The sequence below is a fragment of the Carassius gibelio genome, chromosome B15, assembly GCF_023724105.1.
Source record: "Carassius gibelio isolate Cgi1373 ecotype wild population from Czech Republic chromosome B15, carGib1.2-hapl.c, whole genome shotgun sequence".
Classification (NCBI taxonomy): Eukaryota; Metazoa; Chordata; class Actinopteri; order Cypriniformes; family Cyprinidae; genus Carassius; species Carassius gibelio.
Genome location: NC_068410.1, coordinates 12,998,239 through 13,023,959, shown reverse-complemented (window position 1 = coordinate 13,023,959; position 25,721 = coordinate 12,998,239). Strand labels below are relative to the sequence as shown.

The window sequence follows — 25,721 nt, the reverse complement described above, 5'->3', positions numbered from 1 at the left end:
TATGCATGCGCTTCGCAAAAGTCAGTCAACGCAGTGAGCAGAGAGAAAAGTACTTGTCTCAGAAAATGTACCAAAAAAAGATCATTTTAGATGTTTTATTACTATTTGGAGCATTGCTCGACGAGGGCTTAATGAACTCATTTTTGTGAAAACCTCAAATTCGACCAAAACTGACTTCTTTTACCTGTAGCTTAAAATTAAACCTGGCACATTCCGACTCCTTTTGACAGCACGGGTCACAAAATAAAACCTATTTTAAATACATTTTTGTATTTTTTTCACTAGGGAACAAATAAATAAAATTGTAAAAGTGAAAAATAAATGAATTAATAAATAATAATATTATTATATTATAATTATTAAAATAAAAAAACACCAATCTAAATTGAAATCATGGCTATCACAGCATGGTCACTTGTGAATGTGGGTCAAGTGGGTCATGCAGCACACTCATAAATGAGGAAAAAACAAACAAAAAACAAAACAAATCACAGGCTTCCCACATTAAGATTTCATGACAGCAAAAGCACTGAGTGACCAAGCGGGTGAGGGATCTTCAGCCCCTGAATAAATCATTGTCTCTATGAGAAGAGCTAGTGCTCTGTACAGACTTGGGGTCTCTGAGTGAATGCAGCCATTTCCTTCACCGTGTCAGTCTGGTTTTAATAGCTGGGTGGCAGTGACAGCTGCAGCAGGGCCGAGTGTGTGCAAATGCGGTGTGTGTGTTCGCTGAGTGGGAAGTGTTGCCTGTCACTCGCTATTATCTCACACAGATGCCTCTTTCCCGGTGGAGGACAGGCCGGCTGATTTGCTGATGCCTCCTTTGTTTTGGGGAGGAGAGGAAACTGGACAAAACGAGACTTGCAACCTGCCTAAAACATCTACAGCATGGACGATCAAAGAGCAGACGATACACAGTGTGTCTTGTACATTTAAATGACAGCCTTTTAGTCATTTCTTATTAAAACCCATATTTCTGTAAGCAGCCAGTCCAGAGAGCATTGAGAGTATATTCAGAAAGTACTAATGGGATAGTGAGAGAGTATTCAGGAAGTAGAGGCCATCAAAGTTGGGTTCTGAATGAAAAAATATCATGTCTTATGATAATGTACAAATCTTTCAGGGCAGACTCATCATGAGCTCTGAGACTGATGGTATATACATGAATAAGCTACATTTAAATTGTACTAATATTTTACAATATAACGGTTTTTACGGTATTTTTGATTGATTAAATTGGTGATGATAAGAGACTTATTTCAACATGTTAACAACCCCAAACCTTTCAACAGTTATTTTAAATTGTACAGTCATTTTACTATAATTGTAACTCAGTCCCTCAAAAAAGTATACGAATGTACCTTCTTTTTCTCAAGCTTTTCAAAACTCAGAGATGGCTGCTTTAGTTCAAGGCTTAGAATTTGTTTGAAAATCATTTTAATAACCAAGAAGGAAATGCAGGGAGAAAAATACTTCTGGAACCAGAGTGAGAGAGTATTCAAAGAATACAGGCAGAGTTTTGAGAGCTTATTTAGAGGAAGTATTCAGATAATAGTCAGAGAAAATAGTGACACTTACAGTGCGTGACACCTGCTAGGGTTTGATAGAAAGTGGGTGTGTCGCTGTCGTCAGTCAACGTCACACACACACCACCTGACAGCAGCCAGCGGGAGAATGTGAAAGCATCTTTATTCTGCAGAAGCCAGCTCTTAAACTTCTCATAATTCACCTTCTCTCCCTGGACAGAAACAGACAAAAACACTGTAAATAAACAGCAGAGTGCAATTCTCTAATGAACTCATGACCAACTGTAAGAGTGCAGAATTGAGAAGTTGGACTTCATGTTAGTTGCTTCCCCTTGTGCAGTGAAGGGGAAGCTTTCTCATTATTAATATGTACTGAATTCTGTTATATGCAGATACATTTATGTGAGTGGGTTGAGTAAAGAGATAAGAGAGAGTTTTAAAGCTGCTGCCAAGGGATAACCAACAAAAGTGCTGCCCTGAGTGGCTTTTCCCTAAATCAAGAAAGTGATGCTGCAGCAGGAAGCGTGAAGGCTGAGAAGAGAGTGCAACTTAAGAAGAGCTAATCGAGAAAAAGAAGGGAAAGTATGTTAAAGCAAATGATGTGACCTTATTGGCCGCAACATATGCACCGTCAACCTTTTAAGCTTATTATTAGAGCAGGGCTATAACACAGAGGAAGCTCTCTCACAAGCTGAAATAGGGCGAACGGTTCAAGCGGTGCTGTATATAGAGATTTTGACAGATTGGATTAAAAAGGCATGTAATCCATTTATCAGCCAGTAAATACCAAATTGGGTTCAGTCTAGGGCTGGGCGATATGGCCCCAAATTTTCCCATTTTCACAATAAAATGTTTAATATCACTTGATATCGATAATTATCATGAAACATTTTAAATCTTTATTTCTTTATTATAAGTTGAAAGGCAGATTTTTGTTCCTAAGTGAAAGTTGTTGAACCCAGACTGTTAATTGTGGTTTTAAACTACTCTTTATGGTCAGAACATGACAAACACTTCATGCTTTTGAATTCTTACATTTTCCAGTAATCTTTTTTTTAAATAAAATAAAATAAACGTTTATAGAAAAAAACGTTTCTCAGTTTGTGCAAGTTATAATGAGTGATATTGCTTCAAATCATGAAACAGGTTTGTGTTGCCATACTTGGATAATGTGTGTAATCAGCACAGTTTGCAGTGCAGGCTGCAATATTAATAATATTACATTTTGTTGTCTCTTAGAAATGCACATTTGACAGTAGCTTGAGTAGATCGTAGTAATAGCTTGAGTTAAGACACAGATGTAAATTTATGTTATTTTACAATACATTTAGTGTAAATGCACAAATGCTATAGCCTAATCACAAAAAATGCTGTAATTATATTCCATTACTCTTTTAATACACGTCTAAATTAATAATAAAATTCCAAATGAATATCCCACATTTCTGCCACAATACCATGGTGCATTTAGTGTAACTACAGTTAATCTATGGTAAATTATGGTTATTTGTAGATTGAAAAGTCTTTTGACTATGGTTGGCCATAGTGTTTAACACTTTGAATAGTGTTAACAGTTTAAATCACAATGTCATTTGTGTTCTTTGCCGGATTCAAGTGCTTCACATTGGATCTCACAGCACAGCACTGTTATCAGTGAGTGAACACGTCTGCTCTAGTAAACTCACACTGCGCTGTTGTTTGAACTTTGAGCCGAGCAGGTAGATGGTCCGCGTGGTGCAGCACAAATTATTATTATGCCACTAACATTATATCAAACATTTGTTGAACTCGTTATAATTTTATTTAAAAAATTATAGTGCGCTAAATATTTCATTTATTGACGAAATGATAGTGTGCTAATTATTCCATTGACTTGAAAGCCAAAAGACCACATAACTAACTTTGTCTATGTTTTAATCCTAAATCATGAGTCTGAATAAGTGTCAGGTAAGTGGAACTGAATTTGTACTTAGACTAAATTTATCAATACTTGTATATAAAAAAGGTGTAAACGTACAACACATATAAAACAGAATAAGCCTTGTATGAATATGTATGAGGGAAATGAGCTGTTTCAGTGAAGGGAACATGGTCTTTCTTCTCGTTTAATCCGTAAAACACTTAATGTCAAAAGTTGTGTTACTATAATGAATTTTAGGCTTAATTTTTGGCATGTTGTATGACATTTTTGTGTTTCTGTGACGTTAAAAGATATGAAGAGACTCCATATCTTATTACGACGAAATGTGTAATGTAAACTACAGTAATACGCTCTGGTACCTTATTCAGGATTCTTTGATGAATAAAAAGTTAGAGTGTTTATTTAAAATGAAACCTTTTCGAACAATATACACTACCGTTCAAAAGTTTAGGGTCCGTACATTTTTATTCTTCCTGTTTTTGGAAAAAATTTAAAATTTTATTTAGCAAGAATGTGTTGAATTCATAAGAAGTCAAAGCAAAGATTTATATCGTGAATAAATGCAGTTCTTTAGAACTTTTAATTCATCAAAGAATCATGAAAAAAGTATTGCAGTTGCACAGGTGTTGCCAACATTGATAATAATAAATCAGCATTTTAGAATGATTTCTGTAGGATCTTTTGACAGTTTATACTGGAGTAATAACTGAAGGAAATTCAGGTTTGCGTCACAGAAATAAATTATATTTTAAAGTTTATTAAAATAGAAACCACTATTTTATATTGTAATAACAATTAGCAAGATTCATGTTTATGTATTTTTGATCAAATAAATGTAGCCTTGATGAGTATAAGAGACTTATTTCAAAAACATGCAGATAAATTTCCTGAAAAAAAAAAAAAAAAACACTACGTGGCTGTATGGCATGACGGTTTGTCTGAGAAGTCAGGAGATTTGTTAAGACCTAGGTTAATAGCACAGGTTAGTTTTCCTGAACTGACCTCAGTGAAGCACTTCCTAAGAGAGGGCGGGACCTCCCCATCCACTGAACGCAGCATGTTCTCCACATCCTCCCGGACCACATAGGTCCCCGAATCACAAGCGAACAAGCTGAAGATGTCTGTGGATACAGGGACATGCAGGTTCATACACAAACAGCTAATCAAAGTCTAGCAGGCAATGTGTCTTGCACCCTCAGATCAATCACAGCTGTCAGGGACACTGTGACAGAGTAGACAGTACATCTATGGGGAATAGACTGTGAAGTGGAGTGAGCATGCAGCTACCAGTTTGACTCCAGAAACACGGAGCAAAACAAAGCTAAATAACATTTGGATAATTGAATATGTCGAGGCTGAGGTGTGCTTGTTTAGATTGTTATTTGAAATGGAATTAGTCGAGCACCTTTTGTGACAAGCAAAACAAACAAATACACACATACATTTGTAAGGCTATCTCCAAATGATGCTTTAAATCCTGAGAATAAAGCTACTACACAGCGTTATTCATCTGTAATCCATCATGCTCAGAATTTATAAAAACATTTAGAACATTTAATTTCTATGAAAAACACTGAAATAAAGTGCAAGATCAATGTATAGAGTATATAATATGTAGAATATTGGAATGGATATCCATGTGCCTCTCTGTAAACGTACATTTGGCTTTCTCTTCATCGCGTCCTCTTGTTAATAGAACCAGCCCGACGATCAGGTAGTTGAAGTGCAGCCCTTTAGATGTACCACCAAAAGAGTTGTAGATCACCTAGAACAGATGAGAAAGGGATGCACATTAAACATGGCCGTTTAAAATGCAAGATTTTGCCACGGAACTCGACTGAGCAGCAATGCAGAAACAACCAATGAGAGTGAAGATAGTTCTCCATTACTTAATTCAGTCAAGTAGGATTCTAGAAACCAAGAGCTCAGATGAATGATTGTCAGTGCGCATGCCTCTTTCTAAAGAACACAGGAAACGATGCAGAAGTACATTGAATTGCACATAATGATTATGCAAATGTCACCGACATACAGACAACAACAAACTCAGTTGAGTTTATAAATAATTATAATAAAAGTATTAAATTGAAAAAGTTATTTATCAGTAAGCACAGCAAAAAAAGTTTTTACAGGTATTTACAGGACAAAGCCATGCAACTAAAATGAAACAAAATGTGCCATCTTTTGAATTTTACCAGTTGCACAACAAAGAAACTTCATTCCTTCCCATCAGTACGCTATTACTAAATCTACTGGTGTTCGACACTTCATACAGACAGCCATGGTATTATTTCACACTTATTATTTCCGCTGAGATTTAGAGAAACATCAGCCTTTTAATGATAATGCTCTCTAGATACATATCTCCCCATAAATCAGCTGACAATTTTTCGTTTAATACAGAGGAAACATTAAATTCTCTCAACCCACACTGCAGGGCTACTGAAAATGTGTTTCAGTATAAAAAAAAATATCTCTGCAAAATGTGGCCCTGCAGGAGGCTTACCAGTAAAATACTTTTCTCTCTGTTTTTGATTATTTCTATTCCACAGAGACATCTCATGCAGACATAATTCACTTTTATGCCTGGTATGACACCATGTCTTACACTTAACGCCACATATAACTAAAATGTTCACGCCCCCAGATGCCTACTGCACAGCCTAGCGCTCTGCAGCATATAGTACAAACATTTACTAGGAAAAAAGCACAAGATCATTCCTATAATTTTGAGCAATTTTGTGATGTCAAAGCTGGGATTTCCACACACTGACAGGTGCCTTCCCTGTGGTATCAATCTTCTGTCAAACTGTACGTGACCAAGTCCATATCAGTCTTTACTGACAAGTTAGACAGACTGCAGCTTCACTGGTGAGCAGGGTACAAAATCCACTTATTCCCCTTAGCTACTTGTCAAGGAACTTCAGACAATGAAACATTTACACACATTTTTGTAAATAACAAAAATAAGTGAAACCAGCAAATATTTAATTACATAGGCACAACCATAACTATAAAATAAAACACCAACACAAAATACAAACTAAATTAAAATTTAATTTATGTCCGTGACCTTTTAGTTACATTATAGTATATTTACTACATAATAAATAAATAACTTAAGTGAATAAACCAGTAATCACAAAACATGTAAAAAAGAAAAAAAAAAAATTATATAACATATGATTAGACTATCAGTCGAATATCAGCAAAATTTTAAAATTCTGATTGGACTATGAAAATCCTTAGTCGGGGAAATATTATATATATATATATATATATATATATATATATAAAAAAAAAATAATAATACACAAAAAATTTGGCCTCTGACTTTTGGTTTCCAACATGAATGTAAAGTAAATTAACTGGCAGTTATTCTCGCCCAAATCTATTTAACTAGTTGGCACTGGGGGAGTGTTAATTCTGGACCCTGCTGGCAAGTCTGAATGAAGTTAAGGTCTGGTTAATGAACACTGTGTTGTCATCCATCTCTACAGCTCTGGCCTCAGTTTTGTGTGGATTTGTCTGTGCAAAGATGGCTTCACTCTTGGCCAGAGGGCAGAGAGGATGTCAGCGCTCAGGCTCAGGCTTGGAGGAGATGTCGGCACACGACTGGAATGCAGTTTACAATTATGTTAAAATCAATCAACAAAGCCACCAGCTTAACATATTTAGTTGGTTGTTTTAATTGCTTTAGCTTTAAGTCTTTTTGCTGGGTGGATATTGATATGTGTACAGACATTCTCTTCTTATGGGCTGTTTACACACATAAGCCACTGCATCACTGTGATTTTGAAGGTAGCATGTATTCTGCTCTGAATTTCTCAACAAATTTGTTCATTTCTGTAACAGAACGGCTTGGTTTAATTTCATTTGTTTGTAGAACTAAATTGTACAGATACATAATATAAACAAACAAAGAAGCCATTGCTTTCATAATGAATAATGTAGCACGCTTCCGTAGCATGTAATCATTGCCCTTTGATGTAATACAAATACTGAGCGACGGAAGGTGGAGGTAATGATCAACTAGAGCATTCCTGAAGCTGACACGCACACAGACAGGAAGTTGGAGGAATAAAGGAGGGGAAGTGTGCGATGCTGCAAGGGATTTAATGATGCTGGGTGCTAAAGATTAGCGTGAGGTGATTGGCTGGCTGCGAGCTGAGTTCAAGGGAACCGACCCACTTATCACAGCGATGAAATAACAGCTGGGTGCCCAGGGTTCCTTCTGCCTGTGCCTCCCGATGATGGATGCATCATGAGATGTCACCTGCAGCCATAGATTTATCACCCACGGGACGCAGACACTGACTATCTGCCATTCATACACATGTGGGTGCATGTAGGTTAAGTGAATAATATTGATTTTGTAGCATAGTTAGACAGGGTGGAGTAACAGTTGCATAATTAACTGGTGAAAGATTGTGATATTGATTCAAACACCTTAGGATCTTATTCCTAAATGACTAGGAGTGGGCGTAATGACCAAAATCCTATATCACGATTTGAGTACTTTTATTTTACGATAATGATATACATCCCAATATAGTTATTTTTGCTTTAAAACTGCAGTCCATGTCTTTGTGTTCAAAATTGTAAAAATTTATATAATTATAAGTGAGTACACCATGAATCCATTTTCCAAACCGTGTTTTTGTCTTGTCCTGAATCACTATGGTACACCTATAATACCGGTTTATATTCTGACTATTTTAGACTGGTTTGGGTAGGTACCGCTGCGGAGTAGCCCGGTACCTGTGTAATTCGTCAGACATAAACAGAAAGCATCAGCTCTGGCTACAATGTTTTTCCGCAAGATGTACGCAGTTCTGCTCTGTTAATTAACTGCTAGAGTGCCAAAAGTTATGAGCTGTAGCTTTAAATAAGGTCTTTATAATATATATATATATATATAAGTGAACAGTCAGTTATTAAATAAGCACAAACTAATTACAAACAATAGGACAAAAAACTATAGTAGAGTAAAGATAAAAAATTATGATACTTGCAAAGACAGGCATTTTGATACAAGTGTGTTTATTTAACCATTCAATGCCTTTAAAGCAGCAAAAATAATTGGGTTCAATACAACTGCACACTATGAGCACGGTTTGCACATGGTTGCGCCTCTCTGACAGTGCTCAGAAACAGACAGCCTCTCAGACAGCGTGTACATAAGTGTAATTAGTTCTCTTTCAATGCTGTTTCAGTGACTTAAAATCGCTTGTTTTTAAACTGCGATGCAATGCAGTAGGTGGAGACTAGTCACAGTTAAAGATGAATGTCATTGAATCACTCAATCAAGAGATTCATTCAGATTCATGCTGATTGACCTAGTAATGAAATTAAGTGTTTATGAATGAGTCACTGATTCATCCATTCAAATAGATTAAAAAAATAATAATTTGATGAAATATAGATTTTTTTTTAGGTAGACTGCACTGAATGTGGGACAATCAGGATTCTCAATTTATTCAGAAAGGTTGCAGCTCTAGGTGAAGGAACCTCCAAGATTAAAATGAGGAAAACGTCAACTTTGATCCAACAAATGGTCTGTGACATGATGTGAAGGTGTGCAACACTCAGAAAGAACCATCTTAGCAGAAGATTCACCTGATAAAAACATTGCAAGGTGCTGGTAGAATTCAGGATTAGTCACAGTACAAGGTTGTGGGAAAAAGAGCTAAAAATAAACTCAAAACTACATCTCTCTCTTTTCTGTTTTTCTTGGATGAGTAGCAGCTTTATATTGCTAAAAAAAAAATTCATTGGCTCGTAGCCATGCCTGAAAGTTCATAACAATACCTGACGAACCTGACTGTAGAGTCAAGTCCTGTTAAAGTCCTCCAAGGGTTTTAAGGTCTTCGTTTAATTGACACTAAACATCAAAGAGATACGCCCCAGCTTAAAGTGCTTTTAGAGTATTGATCCAAAACATTATTCACAATAAAACTGGCCAAAAGCCACACAGAAACAAGCCGAAAATAACCAATCAGGCTGGCTTGCAAATACTAGTTCCTATGACAACAAGTATAGACCAGACGGGTTTCTGCAGAAATAGAGCGGGATCTCTGAATGATTCATCTTGCAGAGAACAGCCTGTAAAGTTACAGGAGACAGGTAGAGAGGGCCACATGAACTCACGGTTACAGCGGTCAGGTCATGGGGAAGTCTTTAAATGTCAGAAGATAATGTGTGAGCATGTTTTACCATAAAGCCCCACCTTTCAGCTTGCATTTCTCTGGGTTACAATTGGTAACCACAAGACTGTGGGTATTTGAAGCATCAGCAAAGCAAAACTGAACTGCACACAAACAGGGAAATAGCTTAGTCAAACAGCAGCCATGCAAAGAACAAAGAATCACATTAGAAAACTGCAGTGCATACTGTAAAAGTTTATATAAGCTTTTGTGCGCATCATGTAGGGCTGTAGTCCAAATACCATTTTTTTGTAATCAATACATAATCAACACTTAATATCCAAAGCTTCAGAGGGAGGGGGCTGAATATATTCTTTTCTCAAACATGTGTCTACACTGGACACGAGCGGTGCGACAAAATACAATAGAACCTAGTATGCTGTCTACACTGGATGTGGCATGTCTGACAAATTCCCGAAAGTAAACTGCTGCTGCATTCTATTTATGACGCACTGACACAAATTTTAAATGATTTTCAATGGTCGCTTATAGACAGACTTTAGCTGTTGCGGCGTGGCACAGCATGACAACTGTCGTGTCCAGTGTCTGTTTGCATTTTTATTATGTCGAGAACCGTTTATCCAATCGACTTTATGCATGGGGGTGTGTTGCTGCGGACTGTAGGGAGTCCAGTGTCGCATTTTAGTGCAATATGGACACGCAACATGTTCAGAATTAATACATTTTCAAAGAAACTACAGAACAGCATGAGCCCCACGCAGGCAGGGCTTATATGCTTTGAGAACGGACACTGCACTAGTGATACCAAACACACAGGTCTGTTACGAGCAATAGTTTTAATATACACAAATTATTATTAGGCTGGGCTACTGTACCTTTTTTTATTACTGCTGTATTTCGGAAGTATTTTCCAAGCAAATTAAGCGCAGGTTTTTATCATGTGTAAAATTACTGATTAACACTTAAGAACTGAAGCTGATACATTTAAGTAAAGTAGAGGGATTAATCAAGATGTCAAAATGGGCCTTTGTCCATAGTTTTGGACAAAGCTTTGCAGAAAACATGGCTTCGCATCGCTTATTGCTTTATTAGACAACCTTAGCCTATAATCATAGCATTATTAACCTAAAGTAAAACATGAGCCAAGTGTTGGGCTACATTTGACAGTGATAGATATGTCAGGACTGTTTGTCAAAGTTAGATCATTGCTTCTCCAGCTGTGACTCACTATTGGTGGTAATCAGGATACGATTAAACATACAATGAAATAATTAAAACAAAATCCCTACAATTTATGTTTGGCTTTATCAGAGCCATGCTAAACCCTTATTAAGCATTACAGTAAATCTATAACACTACGCCCATCACAAGCCATGTCAATGTTAGTCACAATGGTGGTACTTCAAAAGCCTAATATTTTATGAGGGGGTACTCTGTGAAAAGTTTAAGAACCACTGCCCTACATATTTAGTAAATTTGAGAGGTGGAGCAGGACGCCATGGCCTGCCTGCTTGTGGCCTAGACTGGAGCTATTAACCATTAATTTGCATATTTAACAGGTAAGTTAGTCTACTCCAACCTCCATTTAATTAAATAATTTTTTTCAATATTATAGCTACTATTACCAAAAATAAACAGTAGGCTTAATAATAAAATGATCACAAATGCGTGAAAATGTTAGAATGCAAACAACTATGTTAGCATATAGGTCTACTAAACATTAGGCAGTCCCTCCAAGATTTCACCAAAATATTTTTTTGTGATTTTTGCAATCAAAATGGGTGATTTTACTGTGGCTTTTCTCAAAATTTGTGATGATGTTTGTGGCATTTCTTATTGTTTTGCAGTGAAAATATACCACAGAGAACATTCTTCTAACACTTTTGACTTTTCTGACTTCGAGAACCACTGTAGGTCTCCAGACTAACGTTTGAGGACACCAGCACTAGTGCCATTAAGATCTGCAGAAGGAAGCTCCATCACCTGACAGTAAAGCACTCACCCTAATCGCACACGTACATCCCGGAGACATCTAATGTCTGCATTAACATATGCAAGATGTATTTTTAAGAGTGCTTCTTCATCTGCAGTACATCTCTAAGGTGTTTCCTGTCAGATGTCAAATAGACATTTATTAAAAATGCATGTAAAACTGCTTATATTACATCTGATAAAATGTACTTTTATTACTGCTATTCATAATGTCTAAATTTATTTTAATGAATACAAAAAAATATAGGTTATATTAGTGAGTGGAAATGCATCCATCTATTAGTGGTCATTTAATAATATCTTTTTTTATTATTTTTAAAATAAGTGTTTGCTTTCCTACATTATAAAACTTTTAGTTTTATACATGGGGAAACCCATTAAAGGTGAACAAATATCATCACATTAAAAATAACTTTCAAATTCGGTAATATTAAAAGCTTTGAAGTGCGGGGAAAAGTTGTGTTATTCCGTTATAAAGCCATGGTTTAACGTGAATTTAGAACCACTAACTTGAATAATAACCCACGCCAACAGTGGAAAGGTGGCATGGAGTCAGACCAACCTCTCCCGCATAGATGGCCACACTTCACATGTGCATGCTCGCGGATGCAAATTAAGAATCACAAACTTGGCTGCATTTGAGTCTTCAAGGCATTTTAAGGACACAACATTGTCCATTAATTAACTATAACAACGGTTACAGTACCCACTATAGTTGTCCGCTAGTAAAAACAGTTTTATCAGTCATAATCCATGGATCAGGAGGACCATTGAGCTACTTATAGTAAATGAGGCAAGGTGTAGAGTTACATTCAAGCTATTGTAAGGAATGAGAAAATTATTTTCACAAGAAAAAAACATTTAAATATGTAATTTTGATTGTCAAGTAGAGCTTTAAGGGATAAATGTTTGACTACAGGGGGGCTTTAGAAAGCAAAGAGATAGCACTGAAACAAGCAGTGGGTGGCTGGAGAGAGATCATGATGCTTTGAGGTATTCTGATGATGTTTATGTTTTATCAAAGCTTGACTAACCTCTGCAACCTTTGGAGGAACTCCATCGCCCAGTACTTCCCTGTAGAAGCATTGCTGGGTCATATAGACAGACAGGCCACTGGTCCTCTTGAAGGCATCTCGCAGACGTTTGAGCTCCACATCGGTAACTGTGAACACAGCAGGAAGTTGTCAAAAAGCTGTATAGGATATGAGATTATCATCACTAAAAATTACTTGTTTTGTTTACATGTGGCATTAAATTATGCCAGATGTTCCTCATTCTCTGGAAAACAATGTCTGAATATCTGAAAGAATTGTATAAAATAAACAATAAAACCTCTGAAAATGTGTAAACAGTTTAATTAGGCTATTAAATAAATATATACATTACCATGTAAAAACTTGGGCTGGTAGGATTTTTAAAAATTATTTTGAAAGAAGTATCTTATGCACACCATGACTGCATTTATTTAACCAAAAATACATTTAAAACTGTAAATGCGTGATATGCAAAATACAATTTAAAATATCTCTTTCTGAATACATTTGAATAACATTTTGATCAATTTAAGGCATCCTCGCTGAATAAAAGTATAAATTTGTATAAAAAAAGCAAAACAAAACAAGAAGCTGTAGAAAAATCGAGACATGAACCCCATGCCAGTTTCAACCTTGAATCCCTTTGAGCTCTTTGTTGACCTCAAAAGAAACAACTTTGAACCGTATTATATTTCCAAATTGGCATCAAGTGGTTAATCATTTATTTAACTTAAGCGGTTTTTACAGTTCATGTTTGGTGCAAAAGTGCCTCAGGCCTGAGAAAGCTAGCTGCTGAGAATATTTCTTATAAGTCAAAGTCATTGCCATCTTTGCACATTTCTCCTCTAGCTCAAAGCATGTTGAGTTATGATGGCAGAGGAGGACTACAGCCAGTGCGCTTTCATCTCTCTCTCTCTCTCGCTCTCTCTCTCACACACACACATTCCTTTTAAAACATCACCGCCTCTGCAGCCTGTATTTAACTCAGACACTTACAGGAGACCACTGCTGCTTCACGCCACTCATAGCCTTGTACTGCCTAGCACAATACATCACAGACCTGCTCATAAACCACAGCACTGTTCTATCTGACTCATCCATAACAGGGTCAGGGCCAAAAGTAGAGAACCAAAATATAATGTTCTCTGCAAATGAGATATTTCCAGAAATGCTTTATGACTTTGAAATACCCCTAATATAGACATCCAGGGATGGTTAATCAAGTTGTTCCAAACGTACATGAATATATTTATTCTGCTGATATTTTAAAGCTTTTTTTTGAAGATGGAAAAAAAAATACTAAAGTCAATGGCTACAACGAGCAACTGTCTGGTTACTAAAATTCCTCTTCAAATTCCTCTTCATTTTTGGGTGAACCATGGCTTGGGGGAGGCTTGGATTTATCCAGCAAATAGCACATCCACAATAAAAGAAGGCTACAAATGCCACTCCATTTTAATAACAGTTGTTAACATATCACTGAAACAGAGCAACTGTGACCCCAAAAAGCCCCCTCTGTTCAGAGCAGAGCCATTTGAGAACTGATATGCACTGATGACTCAATGGAGTTGTCACAGTATGGAAGCAGATGCTCTCCTGCCTTTCGTTTAGTTTTTTTCCTAAAAATAAATATGTTTGTTTTTAACTAAAATGATTTTTTTAGATATATTAAAAAAATGGTTGCAGATGTACATACACATTGTTATTGTTACAAACAGCAATGATAATGACTTAAATTTCACAAATTTTGTGTAATTTCAAAACCGGTGTCACTGAAAATATTTTTTTAACTTGCAGTTCACTATTTGAGTCAGAATGTGAATTCAACAAACGCATTTGACTGATTCAGCAAGTTCATTTAGTTGATCTGTGCCTTGTTTTTTCACTTGTGTGTAGACGTGTGCCAGTATTCGGTATTGAATGTCCAATATATTGTTATCATCGGCACTTCTAAATACCGTGAATAATAATATATTATAAATAATTATGAATTTTGAATGCATTTTAAGAATAATTTTCCCATCAACTGGTCAGAATGCACAACGCAGCTGTATGCTGCTTGAAAGAGCTTGTGTGCTCTGATGTAAACTAGTACACATGAGAAGCACATGGGGGAACTCTGAGAGATGCACTGAATGAAAGCACATCCACTCTCTGACAGCAGATGGCGCTAAACAGCAGAAAATGCAGCCCTTACCCTGGAAACCCCATAAATAAAGCAGCTGTACTACTTTCTTAAACATATTAAAATAATTTTAAATAGCTATTCAGATTTTGTGGATTCGCTATGGTGTTCATCACAGTGCCAAATACTTAATATTTAGAGGCTGTTTATTTTCAATTTTTTTTTTTTCATTTTAATCTGGACTACAAAATGCCCTAGATATTGTTTGAAAGTGTTTTGATTCTTTATCGTTCATTCACACTTTACATTCATTTTTAACATTAGTTAATTCATTAGTTAACAAACTGCCAATGAAAAATTGTTCTGAACATTCATTAATCTTAGGTATTCCAAGATTTAATAACACTTTATTAAAATCAAAAGTTGCAGCTGTGTTAATACGCTAACATGAACTAAGACTTGTATTTTTTAACAAAGATGAATAATTTCAGTAGCAAATGTAGCTATTGCGCATTGTGAATGTTAATGGTTAACTAATGAGGTCTTACTGTAAAGTGACACAGATTGGTCTTTATAGTTCTTTTGCACTTTAATCTGTGTAAAACTTTCTGTATTGCTTTATTTTATTTAAATGTTCAGTTATTTTAGTTATAGAAAAAGAATACCACTGTATATACTGCATAAATACCGTGATAATACAATATACCTTGACAAAAGCATTAGCAATTAATAGCAACAGAAAAAATTTACCCTACTTGTGTGACAATGAGGTTCAGTCTAAGTTTAACTCTGATTGGTTAATCACATTTTTCAATTATTATGAAAATTATTATGACAATTATGATTATGACGAGACGGAATCGAAGAACAATTTCAGCACAAAAGTGAGACTTTGAGCCAGAACACTCTCATTAAAACAGCTGCATGAAGCCCATGAGCTGTTTCAGGGATCTGAAGAGATGCACATAATGGTGAATCACATTCATACACATAATGCTTGGCTTTCAAATGGAATTAAAAAGAGCATTTTCACTCTGCGATGCAACTGTCTGCCTCAGGAAAACTTTTTCAAAATCACTACAGACAAATGGTGAGGATATTAACAAATCACAGAAAGCTTCGCCAATGGTTTACCACTTGTGACATACACATCAGGACCATTTAAAAAGAATTGAAGGCTTAAAAAAGTGATTAACTATTTACTATTTGGCATTTTTCATGGATTTAGTAATGTTATTGGTCTCAATATAAACTACTTTCAGCCAAGTAATCAGTCTTGCTAATATATCACTTCACCACTATGCAGAGAATGTTCTCAATAGTCACAGTCTTCACAATACCAGGAAGAAAAGGGTATGTTGTGCAGCGAAGATATGACGACAGGAAACACACTGCATATTCTTGGCCGTAACATGGGGTGAACCATAAAATACTGCCTGAGAAAACACTTTAGAGCTCTGAGGGTAATAAAAATTCCTCAAAACTAAAGGAAGGTTGGTTTTCTTATGAAGCAGGAGAAAGCCTTTAATCCCCAAATGACATTCATTCTCCAAGGCCACATTCTATAGAGAAAGACACTCTGCTAAGAGCAAAAGGTGAGGCTGACCATGCGATGCGATACAGAATGCACAGACATGTCTATGAAATAGGCAGATGCATCTGAGATGTGTTAAAGTCGACAGGTCAGCAGATGCGAACAAATATTTCTCTGCAGGCTCTCCACAGGCATTTTAATAGACCTGGAGGGCGTGTGATTATTATGTATAATGTTCTGTAGGAGAAAAGCATCAGATGAGGCGAACGACATCCCAAATTCACAAACACAATCATGGTACCAGATGTCCCACTGACAAGTCGATGACATTGTCAATGCTTAATGTGGCAGATATTTTCTGTGCATGTGCACAGAGAACCTGACCAGTTTTTAAGTCATTAAGAGACAATTAAGCCAATTCTATTAAGCAATTCTCAAATTACTCTCTCCAAAGGTGCCAAAATAATATCTGCAAACCATGGGATGGTTTCCCTTGGGAGACAACAGTGCAGCTAATTAAAACATGCATGAAGAAGATGAAACACTGGAATCGTTAACTAAACTTCCAGAATAATTACTGTAATATATATATATATATATATATATATATATATATATATATATATATATATATATAATAATTTTTTATTCAAAATCATAAATAAAATAGCATAAAATAAAATAAACGCATTGAAAAGTGAAGTCTGTGGTTGATGGAAAAAATTGATCACTGATAGATTGAAATACACAAGGGCTAGTTCAAATTTTCCTTTTTATGAGCAACAGTACTTATAGTGAGACAAAGTAACCTATATCCTCTGATTCACGAACTCAATTATTCTCCAATAAACACGTCAACCTTTACTATATACTTGACTGAATTAGTGTTTATTTAAACTTGCCTTGAAAATATTACTCAAAAAGAAAAACAAACAGTCTAACATGGAGGAACACATTCAATGGCATTCATGTTAACGTTATGAAAAAGAAACAAGGAAATGCAAATATCGTCTTGCTCTGGGGAATTCAGTGACAGCTCTACTCTTTGAAATAGCACAGCAACAGACTGCTAAAGCATTCACAGCCTCTTTGATTTTCCTTTTCTTGGTCCACTCAGAGCGCTTCCCCTCAGAAGAGAGACAGCTAGATCCATAATGCTCGCAGTTACTGATGGAAGCCTGCAGAATACACTGTATCCTACAGTAAAACTCATTTCAGTGCGCTACTACTCAGAAACATGACCTACTTTGAGTTCCCAGTAAGCTGCTCCAATGTAGGTCTGTAGGTGGTGGCAACCTTACCTTCGAGACAGAGGACTCAGAGGACGGCCTGAGTGCAAAAGAGATGCCTGACGCTTATAGGTAAGTATCATAAATAAACATGAATTCCTGAGGACGAGACTTAATTATCTCAGATGGATTCGATGGCCTGGAATCTCAGAGGAGCCTCTCTCAGTCAAGCTGACAGGGGAATGCCTGCATGGGCTCACCGTACGCCTGGGAGCTACAGACGACAGGGCTGAGATACTAGAAACTCCTTTATAATACAAAACAGTATTGAATGTTCAATCTGGGAGGAAAGCCACTGAAAACTGTTGAGGATGAGCATTGGAGTGATACCTTCACATTAGATTCAAATGAACCGGAGTACATTATGTTTGCAAACCTTTTCAAGAATGACACAGTAGGAATACTAACAAATTAAGGCAAGATGTCTTTTTGATCATGACATGTAAGCTATTTGTGTATTTATGTCTTTTAAGGGGGTCATATGATGCGATTCCAAGTTTTCCTTTCTCTTTGGAGTGTTACAAGCTGATTGTGCATAGATGAGATCTCTGAAGTTGCCAAGAATAAAGTCTCAGAACCAAAGAGATATTCTTTATCAAAGTTAAGACTCTGCCACGCCCCCTAAAATGGCTCGTTCTAACACGACTCCACATGTCTATGTCACGATGTGGGAATATTTGTGTAATGCCACCCAAATGTTCATGCAAAGGCGGCGTCGTTTCAGTAACCGCAGTTAGTGTTGAAGCAGTCAGGGCGATGCTGTGTGTATCTATCATACAGTAATAGCGAGCTGATTTGGGCTGATTTGCACTCAAACAGATGGTAATCATGCAGATACATTCACAGTCAACATAAAACACACTCTTACATATATAAAAACTGTTGAAAAAAAAAAGGAACAATAAAAAGGGCGATCGCTATAAGTTTCGCCTCCATCAGCTGACAGGTGCGTCAGAGCGTCACGAGGGACCGCCAAAATTCAAATAAACTATCTTTCGCCTATCTTTCATTCATTCTTTTTTCCGGTGGATCACCTCATTCTGTTTGTGACCCTGTAAACTGCAAAACTATGCCGTTACTACCAAGACGCAGTTTCCAACCGTGAGTTATTCCATAAGGGACGCAAACAGTTCTGTTGCTGAAGAACCGAAACGTAAACAAAGGAATTATGATCCATATTACAACGTTATTGTTTCGTTAGACTAAACGTGCTTCATGAGATGTCGTTCAGTGGACCCTTACCTTTCTAACTAAACAGGGATTTACAGCTGTGGATGTGTTTATGACTCGTTATTACGACGGATCTGGTATGTCCAGCGTTTTCATTGCTCATGTTTTTATGTATACTGCTTACACAAATGTAGCAATTACAGTCTTTATAATCTTTCCATTGAAAAACAGCGATCTGTTGTCGATGCTTGAGGCTTAGATCTTTATAATGATACATAGATTGTCAAGATGAAATTTGTCCCGTTTCATTTAATCGATTCATAAACACTGACGTGCAAGTTGAAAGGCGTTCAGGACGAGGGCATCTTTGTGCTGGCTAACAGGTTAACTGTCTTTCCATTTATTTTGAAAGATGAAGCTCATGATTATGGAAAGGGGCATACATTTCCGACGAGTGCTTGCGGTGTTTGGCCAATCACAATGCAAAAAAATATACTATTATAAAGGTCAGGTAATCTAATGGAGCCCTCGCTATCATTTAAATCATTTACAATACATGATAAACAATGATGGATTTGAGGAAAACTAGTACATGATCAAGAACTAGCCGTTAATAAAGAAAACAACAAAATGCTGACGTGAATGCCATTCCTCCTTAACACTATGTTATTGTGATGAAGTGATGTCAGCAACATTGGCTGTTGGGCAGCATGGCACAAAAAAGCTCCAATAAATGTGCCACCACAGTGTGTGTGCAGCTGGAACAATTAGAGTAATTCTACCTCTACTAACAGGCTCAGGGCCAGCTAACTCTCTCTCCCCACCAACACACTCGTGCACACATTAAGGTGCACACACACAGTGCTGTACGATAATAATCACACTGTTTTAACCCTTCAACACTCTCAGGTGACTCACAAGACACCCTATTTAGCTTGTGAAACACTATATCAGCAATTATGTCAACAAGAGGCACAAAGCAAAAGAAATTCCTCTGTAGCTGTAATAGGTTTGGCCAGAATGTAAATCCTGGCCTATGGTTTCCTGGTAAGAGAAACAAAGATGCAAATAACGCCTGTGCAAAGCAAAAGCTAAATTCTGCTTATTCATCAAGGTGTGGAAAGATAAGCATTGCTGACGCACTTGATCTCAGGTGCCAGTATCTGCTCACAACACCCCTATCACTACACATAAACAGCAGCATGTTAGCATCAGACTATACTGACATTCAGATCTTAGTTTCAGAAATCTAAATTGGATCATAAATACACAGAAACCTGAAACCAAACTTGTGGTCAGGTCACTGGAGCAGTCAGTTACACCTGTTATTGTGACTGCCAGAAAAATACTAGAGTATACTGACATAAAAAATGCATATGCAGCCTAGGAATGTGATGCTCAAAATATACCCCCACTTGCACAATCTTAAACAGAAACCAGACGTACTGCCTTGGTATTAAGTAAACAAATCCAATGTAATGTTTATGCCATGTCAGTGATGAATTTACACGCTATACTGCAATTTTAACATGGGTTTTTCATGGGCTAATATTGGGTTTATTCTTAATAATATAGTCATGTATTAAACAACTCATACAGAGTAACTTTCAAACCAAGTATCTTTCTGATGGTCAATGTGGCAAATCTGTATTTACAATTCATGCCTCTTGACTAAATATCACTGATAAAAAGTTGCCAATAAACAGTAAAGATGGCTGGACCTTAAGGTGTCAATAAATTCAAATATTGTCTAAAATGAAATGTGATGGTGGTAACCACCGGATACAGTTAAGGGTTCTTTTTAATATTAAGATTCAATAACAAACTCTCAAATATATCCTTGCTTCCCGCCTTAAATGCACAAAGAAATTCTGACATCATTTACTGACCCTAAACTATACAAAACCTGTATGACTTTCTTCTGTGTAACATAAAAGAAGATATTCTGAAGAATGTTGACAATTTTGATTCCTCACTGACTTCCACAATATTGCCATTTCTCTAAATATCTTCTTTTATGTTTCACTGAAGTAAGTAAGTCAGGTTTGGAATAAAATTAGGGTTAGTAAACGATTACTTTTTCATTTTTGGGTAAACTATCCCTTTAAATATTTGTTTACATCCTTGGTTGTGGGGTCATCCACCTGTCATTAATTTGTCAGCAGGCCTTTATTAAAATCTTCACTTAACTCAAGACTTAAATGATTTCTCAATTACTTCTTAAATGATTCTTGAAGAGCATCCACTTCCCTCTGAAAGTGAAAATGACCCTTAAATAACACCGAACGTCCTAATAATAACCAAAGGTAAAGGACTGGGAATACACTGGTCAGTAGCGAGTAAAAAATTCAGATTTCAGTGTGTCAGGACAAGCACTTCCACTCTCTTCTTAAGAAGAGTGAGCTGATAAAATGCGATAGGTTACATGATAAATAAGAACAGGGTGTTGAGAAATGTTGACAGATTAGTGAAAGCTGTTTGTCAGTATGATCGCTCCTGAACTGCCCAGATTAGTTACACTTCCAGTCGGCTCCTAGTTAGACACTTGCTGTGTGTCAAAACCAAGTGTGATGTGCACTGTCAAACGAATTGGGGCCTCTTATGAACGCGAATATGATGCAGAAGAATCTACGTTAAGTAGACAGCTAACTAGGTTTTGGGACGCAGTCACTGACAGCAACATTACACCATTAACACAAAGACAAGTCAAAACAGCCCCACCTTCGTCCCCACAAGCCCCTTTACACCCGCTATTTCACATAAGAGCTCTGTGAAACGACAAGTTAAGGCGTTTTAGCTCGCAGAAAGAGTTAAAATGTAGGCTTAAGTAGCTGGCTAACGCTGCTAACGCTAGCTTAGCGCTGCCGCGTAACTGACTGACCGCCGTTAATCGCTGAAGCTCAAAACCTCTTACCTCTTTTAACGGCCTCGTCATACGAAAGGAAGCCTATCCGTGACTCCTTGGCGCCCATGGTACCCTCATTTCATGGCAACGGCAGAAATGCGCAGAGTGTGACCGGTGCTTGTTGTCTTGTTTTCCGTTGTTTTGTTTTTTCTCTTTTTCAGTATGGTGTTCCTATCAAGTCAAGCGCTAGAGTTTAGGGTTATCAACGAGTGACGCGTCTAAACGCCGACGCCTCCATACTCGATCACGTGAGTTTTGTCCAATCAGAGCAAAGGGGGCGTATTAGCGTCAGATTTGCGCAAGAAACGCAGCACCGACGCCTTTGCGCCCTGAGGTTGCTGATGTGCCGTTGACTTTAATTTCCGTTCTTGATATTAGATTTTTAGATATTGGCTGTGAGGAGCCAGTTTAACCAATTTGCACCGTGTTGCATCAGAAAAACAACACAACTCCTTAACTTTCCAAGGACATTGTGTATATGGGAATAAGATGGTTAATAATGAAATTATGACTTTCATCATTCTTTTTTTTTTTTTTGATCTGGGAAGCCTTCAGCTATTTCTATTAATTTTATCACCCACCGAAATATAATTAAAATGTGATATTAAGTGTTTAAAAACATTTGGGGTCAAATAGTTTATTTTTAGGTTTTAAAATTGCTTAAAAATGTTATCTAGAATCTTATTGCAAATAAATTCATTTTTCGTAACGTTTAGCGTTATTGTGGCCTAGTATTGGGCTATTTACTATTATTTTCCTTCCGTGTGTGTGTGTGTGTTTTACAATGCTATATAGTTGAACCTATATTTGATATTTTCATATAATTCTAGTAAAAGGTTTCGTAATTTTGTTTTGTGCTTTTGTCATTTTTATTAGTTCTTAAGTTTCTTACTTTAAAATTCACATTTAATCATATAGCAGACGCTTTTATTTCAGTTAACGAAAACGTAAAAATCAACAACAATCAATAACAACACAGGTTTGGTCTTTTACATTTTTTAGGAATGTGTTATCTATACATAATCAGTTCTGGCAAGTAATTAATGCAAATATACCCTTCTGTACACGTACACATTTGGTGCCAACCTTTCATTAATCTTAATTAAGCTTAAAAAATACATACAATCTCTCAGGCTCTTATCTTTTAGCGCCCTCCCATGGCCTCTAGCGTCTGTGCAGCACGAATGACGCTTATAAAGCTTGTCATAAAGCCGGAAGAGAGTCTGTTTATCTGCCCTGACATAAATGTGACACCTAAAGAAGAGGTGAACTCTTTTGCAGCGAAATAAATGTTTATGATCATAAAGACATTTTAATTAGGTACTACTGCTCATATGAAGTCATTTAAATAAGATAGGTGTTGTTTCCGACACAGAAGACGTTGACACGCGGCGGCTGCAGAAGCAGCAGAGAGGAGCACCTGTGATATGGGGGTTCATGTCTTTCTCTATGTACCCAATATAATTGGTGAGTCAGAGTAATCATTATATGTCATCCGTGTATTTGTTGCAGTAGAAAAATTCGTTCTAAAGAATCACAAATATTCGAACACTCCAACTACATTTACGACACAGCCTATATTTAATGCACTCTATATATAGTATTTTGCTAATTCTAAGGTAAAATGTTTGTTTTTATAGGTTATATCCGGATTCTTCTTGTTCTCACTGCCTGGATTCTGTATAGTGACCCAGGGAGTTTTGTGCCCTTGTATGTGTTATCAATTATATTGGATGGTAGGTAATTAATTACATGAAAGCTAGGGAAATTATAAATACATGCACTCTTAAAAAAAATAACGATTCTTTATTAGCATATAGATTTATGAGGAACCTTTAACATCCATGGAACCTTTGCATTGCACAAAAGATTATATTATTAAACAAAGGTTCTTCACAATAATAAATAAATAAGTTACAAATAAAACTGTTCACTGAAAGGTTCTTTGAGGAATCCAAAATAGATCTTCTATGGCATCGCTTTGAAAACCCCCTTTTGGAACCTTTATTTTTAAATCGGATATTATTACACTATTATTATGCTATAATATTATACTATAATATCAGCAAGGACAAAGGCTGCTTAAAAGGGTCCAGAAACACTAGGGAGTTTTAGTAAACTTCCAGGAGGGCCATAAAACGTCTTAAAAATCATTAAGAATAAATTACATAATATCTATAATGAAATATTACACAGTAATAAATAATATAAGTAACTTAAATTAATCATTGTTATTCTTGTAGTTTTGTTTATTTATCCTTTTAGTTCTATTTTTTACTCTCTTCTCTCTTCTTTTACTCCTTACTTATTATTTACATAATATATTCTGCTAAAAATATGCAGGTGCAGAATGTAACATGCATCATAGTTTTTGACACAACGTTTTACTTTTTCACTTATTAGTTTAAGTATATTTAAAGAATGTTGGAAACCACATTTTTTGATTTATTATTTGATCTTTGTGCCAGGGGTGGATGGCTGGGCGGCCCGTCGGCTGCAGCAGACCTCCAGGTTCGGAGCGTGGCTGGATGTGGTCATTGACAATGTAGGACGTGGCATGCTCTGGAACATGCTTTATGATGTACGTTCAGACAGCAGAGGTATGTACAGTATGTTTGTCCCGGACATATTCCTATTAGTTTGAAAGACTTTGCTTTCTGTGCTTGTGAAGTGGGGCTGGCTGGTGTCTTCAGTGGAGTGGTGTGTATTTGTGTGCAACCACAATGCCAGAGGTGCCCAATGGAAGAACTCGTTCACAGAGAGCCCGGTTTGGGTCCAGGCAGTGATGGCAAAAGGTATAGCAACAAGTAATTTTTTTCTTTTGAAACTGTAAAATGTTTGAAAGCACATATGTATGTTTTTTCACATTGCACTGAACTCCATCGTCATTCTAAACCCCACTTTTAGAGGAATGTTTCACAGCTGTAATTTATAAACCCCATTTACCTTGGGTTAAGAACGACCCATTTTAATTGTGAGAAGCCCTGAAGAATGCCGTTATTCTTGTTGCAGGCTTCAAGACACCTTTGGGCATCCTGACAATAGCAGGGCTTCATGTTTTACCGGTGTGGCTGTATGGCTACCAGTATGAGGTGCTGTCGCAGACTCTCTTTGCCCCAGACTGGCTACAGATTCTGGGGATTCTGGTGCTGACGGCAGGACGCTTACTGGGCTTTGCAGTTGAAGTGAGGAGCATGTTTACTCAGCATTATTAATGTGCTTTTACTGTCACAATTAAGGCATTTATGTGTAAATACTACTATTAATGTCATTTTGCAGATGTGGTGCATCATAACCCATTTGAGGTTTTTACTGGATGAAGAGGAAGAAAAGAAGAACTAGGGATCTCTAAAGGCTTATTTAGGATGTAGTAAGGGTTTCAGACTGAAATTCATATTTTATGAGGCTTCTGGTTTAATAAGCAGCTGAAAAAAAAAACTATCTGTGTTACTGAGCTTATTGAATGTAATTTATGGAAAAGAAAAACCAGTTTACCAGGGAGTAATGTGGCAGGGATTTATTTATATTTTCTTGAAAACCCTTAAAAAAGATTCCTTTCCATAGCACTGCATTAAAGGACTCTGGCTATAGATATGCTAAGAGTCTTTAAATGCAGTTTTTAGGAAAGGAGGCTTTTTGCACTGTAACTGTTACATTGTTTTTTAGATTTTCTTGATGCAAAAACTGCACTACATGTATTTATTGTTTAGGATTTTATTGTTACTGCAGTTCAAACAGCAATGTATGGCACTAGTAACAGTTAAATCATGAGTCTGATTCTCAGGAAATGCATGAACTGATAAAATGTGCCTAGAAATAAGCATCTGGTAAATGCAAAACTGTAAAAATAATCAACAGCTGAGTGAATAAAAGGTATTAATTTGAAATATATTTCTTTTGTAGGATTGTCTTTACCGTCACTTTTCATAAAGCATCCTTGCTGAATAAAAATTACTTTCTTAAAATAAAAACCGAACAGTAGTGTACATAAATTACATTAATAATCTTTCAAGGACAGATACAGTAATTTGGGATTTAAAAAAAAGGAAATATCCGGT

General features: G+C 36.5%; 2 protein-coding genes across 4 annotated transcripts in view; one reads left to right on the top strand and one right to left on the bottom strand.

Annotated features, from left to right (window-relative positions):
- Positions 1-21,888, bottom strand: part of usp32 (ubiquitin specific peptidase 32) — a 48,381-nt gene extending 26,493 nt beyond the window's left edge. For 2 of the 3 annotated variants that reach the window (XM_052575945.1, XM_052575946.1), the window contains exons 1-5: positions 21,673-21,877; positions 12,641-12,768; positions 5,107-5,212; positions 4,450-4,568; positions 1,579-1,738 (exon numbers count right to left, since the gene is read on the bottom strand). In XM_052575945.1, coding sequence (XP_052431905.1) covers positions 1,579-1,738; positions 4,450-4,568; positions 5,107-5,212; positions 12,641-12,768; positions 21,673-21,730 — 571 coding nt within the window. In that variant the 5' untranslated portion in view covers positions 21,731-21,877. Of the gene's footprint in view, positions 1-1,578; positions 1,739-4,449; positions 4,569-5,106; positions 5,213-12,640; positions 12,769-21,672 lie in introns of all 3 variants that reach the window. The other variant, XM_052575947.1, reaches the window with a different exon arrangement.
- A 970-nt stretch (positions 21,889-22,858) lies between these two features.
- si:ch1073-145m9.1 (uncharacterized) lies at positions 22,859-25,554 on the top strand. The gene is made up of 7 exons (XM_052575985.1): positions 22,859-22,928; positions 23,039-23,130; positions 23,304-23,399; positions 24,132-24,244; positions 24,335-24,458; positions 24,676-24,848; positions 24,943-25,554. Exons 2-7 carry the CDS (start codon positions 23,091-23,093, stop codon positions 25,003-25,005), a joined length of 609 nt encoding a protein of 202 aa, XP_052431945.1. The 5' UTR covers positions 22,859-22,928; positions 23,039-23,090; the 3' UTR covers positions 25,006-25,554.
- The last annotated feature ends 167 nt before the right edge of the window (positions 25,555-25,721 follow it).

Coding starts and splice junctions, on each gene's coding strand:
- si:ch1073-145m9.1 (XM_052575985.1), top strand. CDS start 23,091: ATGGGGGTTCATGTCTTTCTCTATGTACCCAATATAATTG. Junction 24,245..24,334: donor TCTGGAACATGCTTTATGAT/GTACGTTCAGAC, acceptor GTGCTTGTGAAG/TGGGGCTGGCTGGTGTCTTC. Junction 24,849..24,942: donor TACTGGGCTTTGCAGTTGAA/GTGAGGAGCATG, acceptor GTCATTTTGCAG/ATGTGGTGCATCATAACCCA.